The sequence below is a fragment of the Cryptotermes secundus genome, unplaced genomic scaffold (assembly GCF_002891405.2).
Source record: "Cryptotermes secundus unplaced genomic scaffold, Csec_1.0 scaffold955, whole genome shotgun sequence".
NCBI lineage: Eukaryota > Metazoa > Arthropoda > Insecta > Blattodea > Kalotermitidae > Cryptotermes > Cryptotermes secundus.
In genome coordinates this window covers 150,628-156,627 of record NW_019744422.1, presented here as the reverse complement: position 1 = coordinate 156,627, position 6,000 = coordinate 150,628, and the positions used below count along the sequence as shown (strand labels likewise).

General features: G+C 40.2%; 1 protein-coding gene across 1 annotated transcript in view; it reads left to right on the top strand.

Annotated features, from left to right (window-relative positions):
• LOC111874782 (N-acetylneuraminate 9-O-acetyltransferase) overlaps positions 1-6,000 on the top strand; it is a 48,222-nt gene that overhangs the window by 37,316 nt on the left and 4,906 nt on the right. Inside the window, exons 11-14 of the mRNA XM_023870566.2 lie at positions 976-1,145; positions 1,928-2,164; positions 3,887-3,993; positions 5,203-5,419. Of these exons, the coding sequence (XP_023726334.2) occupies positions 976-1,145; positions 1,928-2,164; positions 3,887-3,993; positions 5,203-5,419 (731 nt within the window). The remainder of the gene's footprint in view (positions 1-975; positions 1,146-1,927; positions 2,165-3,886; positions 3,994-5,202; positions 5,420-6,000) is intronic.

Sequence of the window (6,000 nt, the reverse complement as noted above, 5' to 3'; positions counted from 1 at the left end):
GCCACCACCTTCAAGATATTTTGTTTAAAACTACATGATTTAAAACTTTAAAGTATGTTCTTTCATTAGCTAAACATAAATTTTGTCTATCAGCAATAATTTTTCTTTTATTCACCTTCAAAAAAGGAAGTTTCTGTGCCCCACCCTGTACTAGGTAAATAAATTGAAGTATGTGAACTGGATTTAATTTTTTTTAATTCGCTTAGTGGTGGGGGGGAGTCCAACTGGGTCCACTTGGCACGGCGGCCACTGATTGGCCTATTGTACCTGCCCCCGGTGATTATGATGATGGAGAATTTGGTGGACTGAAGATTGGCAGAGGAAACCGAAGTACTCAGAGAAAACCCGCTCCAGCGCCACTTTGTCCACCACAAATCCCACTAGACCAGACCCGGGCTTGAACCTGGGCCGCTGTGGTGGGAAGCCAGCGACTAACTGCTTGAGCTATGGTGCAGCCTCCCTGAACTGGATTTAACTGGCTGGTGATAGGGTCCAGTGGTTGGCTGATAATGGTGATGAACATTTTGGTTCCATAACAACAGAGACTTTCTTGATCGGTTGAATAACTGTCATTTGCTTGAGATGGATGTGTGATATGGAGTTTGCAGATAGATTAGTTTAGTAGTGAAATGGATAATTTGTTAGGTACGAAGATAAGTGATGTATTGGTTAGTTATATTTGTTTGGTTGTTAATTAGGTAGCAGTTAGTTTGATAGTTAACTAAAAGTTTGGTTCATTAACCTTTATCAGCCAGATTTAAATCTTCTGCCACTTAGTGGCTTTGGCAGCTAGATTCAAATTTGGTGCTAATGGGATTTGTTCACAGTGTTACATTAGGCCTGCTTGGAGTATGCTGAAGAAGCTCATGTGCCCCCACAGTTGTGTGACAAATGGGTGTTAAAGGTTAATTATTCCATAGTTAGCAGTTGATGTATTAGTTAACTCCTATCTGTATCTTCTGATATTCCTTGCAGGTTGGATGCAGTTGGTGATCCTCATCTACCACATGACAGGTGCGAGCGGTATCCTGCCAATCTACATGCATATTCGTGTTCTAGTGTCCTCATATCTCTTCTTGTCTGGATATGGGCATTTCTGTTACTTCTGGCAGCGTGGAGATGCAGGGCTGGTCCGCTTCTTCCAGGTATGGCTGATGATCACTTTTCTGGGATTGTTGATGATGGTACTGAGCTGTGTTGTGAGTAGTGGATGAGTCTTCTGTTGTGTTTCTCACATAAGATATAATGCATACAAGTATATCCCATCTACACAACACTCTGTATTTTAAAACAAAGAAGATACTACTGTATCAACTTTGTTTTATTAAAGCTTTTTTTAGCTCTTTTAGCTCCTGTATCAGGCCATTGTAAGCTGAACACTATACACCTGATGATGGCCTGATATAGGGGGTGAAACATGTCACATCCATAAAAGCTTTAATAAATGTTGATACAGTAGTATCTTCTTTGTTTTAAAATACAGAGTGTTGTTGTGTAGATGGTATATTCTTGTATGCATTATATCTTAGTGCATGAGTGCCTTACAGAACAGTGGCACTTGGATTGCTGTGGAGAATGGTTGTAGTAAGACTACTGTCCAAGCTCTTAAGCTGCTTGTTATAGTTTGGGAAAATTTTGGGCAAGTTATCAAACTTCTGGCTTTATTTATGTGATCTTTAAAAAGTAAAATTCATAGTGGTTACAGTAACTTCCTGTTAGAGCAAGATGTGTTATGAAACTGTATGGTGAATGTGTAAATTCTGTAAGGAATTAAGATTACGCAAGTGGTGGGAGCATGTATTACTAAAGTGAAGCATAAATAGAAGTGTAAGGTGAGGTTACTGGAAAGCCAATCTAAAATGCATGTTTCTATCTATGGGCATTGTAGTAATAACATTACTGCATTATGGTGTGTTTCTTATGGCAGGTTTTGTTCCGACTGAACTTCATGACCGTCACATTATGCTTGTGTATGAACCGCCCGTACCAGTTCTACTACTTTGTACCACTGGTATCATTCTGGTTCCTCATGGTCTACCTTGTGTTGGCACTACCGCCACAAGTTACTGCTGCCTCCTCAGAGAGCAACCCCCTGCACTATCTGTACCTGGTGCTCAAGTTTGTAGGCTTGTTCAGTGTCATCACCATTCTCTACATGTCTGAGGTGAATAGTCAGAAATACCAGCTTATGTATTTACTCACATTAATTTATACCATTTCCTCGTATAGGCACCTGTATTTTTAGACACATTTGGGAGAAAATATGCCATACCTGTACCCCAACTTTTAGCCACAAATTTTCTGTTAAATAAATAGGAATATAAGTAGTTAATAGTGTGATGTATGTCTTCGTATACTATCCTCCCCCAGTTTATATATACAGTGGTTGCTGCTTGTTCTAATCCCTTTTAGACACAGCTTAATTGATAAGAATGACTGATGAAACAAGAATGAAGCTGTTCAGCCTTGTTTATTGAAGAACAGAAATGTGTACATGCAAAGGTGTAACTGGACAGAAAGAAAACTTTAATATGAAGCAGTATTAATTCCTTTAAAGTTAATTTTTTGTTGTCTTTTCTGAGAAGGTTGTTATTGAAGCATTCAAATTGGTGCTGGAGCTCAAGAACAAACCAGGATGCGATGTAATGGCTTCCACTGTGCAAGTATAAAAGCTGCAATAGAGCAAAAAAGTGAAAACAAAAACTGAAGCACTGATTACAATAAACATAGTTTCATTCTGTGTATTAGCATATGACTGATAAGGACTTCATAAAATTAAATAACATTACATGATTGATAACCATTATTACAGTAGGCACTGTCCATTGTATGTACAAGTATATATAGCCAAATCAAACAGACATGTATGAAAGTGTCTGCAATATCACACAGGCATTTATGCTTCCTCAAGCTACAGAATATGAACAAGGGTACCCACTGGCATCCTTGGACAAGTAGCCAGCTGAAACAGTTAGGTCAGAAGAGAAAGACAGAGAGTGTAAGCACCAAACACAGTGGACAAACTTGCAACTGGTGGTCCCCATATGCTTTTGCTAAATTAGTGGTAAAGAGTAACTATTTGACAGTGTTTCAGGCAAAGTTCAAAATGATGATTATAAATTATGCAGAGAATAATAGAAATCCCACTTTTCTCTCAGACAACAAATCTTTATTTCAGTGTCGTGCAGCCACCATTATCATAACTTCAGTGTAACATATAAACTGCAACTTTCAGCCACAAATCTTTAGTTAAAAAAGGGCATAAATGATGTGTGTAAATATGGCAACATTCCTGTTGCTCATCAATTTGAAGAATTGCTATTGTGTTTCATAAAGAGTGAAAGACACAAAAGTGACCCCTGGTCCCAATGTTAAGATGCAGGTGAAAATCAGATATTGTACAGCTGTGACATCCTTTAAGATATTTGCATATGTTTGTGTTTTATACACTACTACTTCCTTCTTCTAAAAACATGTTCTTTTTTTTTACTCTAAAATTTGTGTTATCCTCAAGGTTGAAACATATGATGCTTCAACATATGCATGACATATGACTTTTCGCAAATTTTCCATTACATATCAGTTGTTTGCTGGTATTCATACTCGCTGATACACATCTGTGTGCATGCGTATGTGCCGCATGCACACACTACATACACTAAGAGTCCATTTTCTAAGGATTATCCAGATTGGATTATGGCAGACCTATCAGAGCTGCATCACTGGCAGTAAATGAGAGATGCAAGACTGGTGATGATGATGAGAGGTCTGGACTGCTGTGGGAATTGAACACTGACTTTCCAGCCTCCGTCTTGTTGCCTGGGGGAGTGTGTTGTTATTGCCAACAATATTTTTATAGTTGTTTTGAGATTTTTTTTTATTTCAGGTTTTCTTTGAAAAGGTGTTTGTCACACGACCATGGAAAGCTCTGTTTGTGACAACAGATGATGATATACATGAGTGGTGGTTCCGCTGGAAACTGGATCGATACAGGTGAGATCTTCTTGCTCACAGTTTGTAGTAGCATAAGGTGTTCAAAAATGATGCTTTCTTCCTTATTAGAATGCTGTACAAGTCCAACCATCGATGATGCCGCGCCATAGCTTAAGCCGTTAGTCGCTGGCTTCCCACTGTGGCGGCCCAGGTTTGTTCCTGGGTCTGGTCAAGTGGGATTTGTGGTGGACATAGTGGCGCTGGGGCAGGTTTTCTCCGAGTTCTTCGGTTTCCCCTGCCAATCTTCATTCCACCAGTTGCTCCACAATCACCCTCACCTATCATCTGGGGCCGGTACAATAGGCCAGAAGTGGCCGCAATACAAGGGACTTAGTCCCACCCCATTAGCAATAAAAGAACCATCAATGATAAAATAATGTATATTGTTCCTTTGCCCTGGTGGGGCTCACGCAATGCTTGGGAACAGGTCAGAATTTGTAGGCCTGGTGAAAGCAGAAGCTCCTGATATTGCTGTCACTTACTTCAACCTGCATTGTCATGCACTAGCTTTCAAAACACTGCCCTTAAATCTGAAGGATATTATGTCCACTACTGTGTAGGTCATGAACTTCTTTTTTTATTGCTAGTGGGGTGGGACTAAGTCCCTTGTACTGAGGCCACTTCTGGCCTATTGTACCAGCCCCAGATGATAGGTGAGAGTGATTGTGGAGCAATTGGTGGAATGAAGATTGTCAGGGGAAACCGAAGTACTCGGAGAAAACCGGCCCCAGCGCCACTTTGTCCTCCACAAATCCCATTTGACCAGACCCAGGATCGAACCTGGGTCGTCATGGTGGGAAGCCAGCGACTAACCGCTTGAGCTATGGCACGGCCTTAGGTCATGAACATAGTATGAACTTATACCACAAGTCATCGCATCAGTAATAGATGTATAAAAGAATTTAAATCATAAATGTTGTAAGGGCTGAGGGAGGTAGTTGATTACCCCAACCACCAAGCTGTGAGACGAAGCTTTTGTGCATTCAAACAATAAATACGGCAACAAAAACAAGTGACTTTCATGTGTATGGTTCTTTACATATCCCAGAAGAAGGAAACCAACAATGTGAAGTTTGGTCATCAAGGTGCCATAGGATTGGCAGCCAACATCCTGGAAATGATTTGTCTAGGAATCTGCATGCAGTGTCTTTTATAGATATTTTATAATGTGAATGAAGCTTTATGAGAGTCTGTTGATCTGTATTGTAGCATATCGTATGGGATGGTGTTTGCGGTGGCATACCTTTTGGCACAGCGATACAATTTCCTGGATGACAACAACCACAGCAATCTCTTTTCACCAGGCATTGCACTGTCAGCAACTCTGGCATCCATCATTGGCATGGGCAGCTACACAACATTCTCATTCCTGTGCCGCAACAAGCTGGAATGTAATGAGATCCATTCTTACACTGTGTTTGTGCCTGTAAGTGGTTCTTCATAACATGCTTTTCAACCTAAGCAAATTTTCTTGGCAGTTCAATAACACAAGAAAAAGGCTGTACCGTACATGGTTTGTCACCAGCTTCTTGTCTTGGAGGCCCATGGCCAATCCCACAGTACTCCATACAGAATTTATGGTGGACAAAGTGGCATTGGTGCAGGTATTTCCCCAAGAACTTGAGTCTCCCCATGCCAGTTATCATTGCACCAGTGCTTCATAATTATTTTTATCAGGGACGGAAAGAGTAGGCCCATTTTAGGCTGCAGTCTCACCTCACTCATACTACTAAATAAATCTGTCATAAACAGTATTAAGCAAATAAGATCTAAAAGTTTGTGATGATGGTAAATTGTTACAATTAATATTTTGCTGGACATTATCCATCATCTTGTCTATTCTAAAAAACAGTCTAATTTCTATTAAAAACACAACGTTTCGGGAACTGGATTCTGTCCCCGTCTTCAGGTAAAACCTACTCAGTTGGGTCCAATAGACAGAGCTAGCCCCTATCTCCGGACAACTATGCCAATTTCCGAAGGGATTCATAAAAGAAGCACAACTTA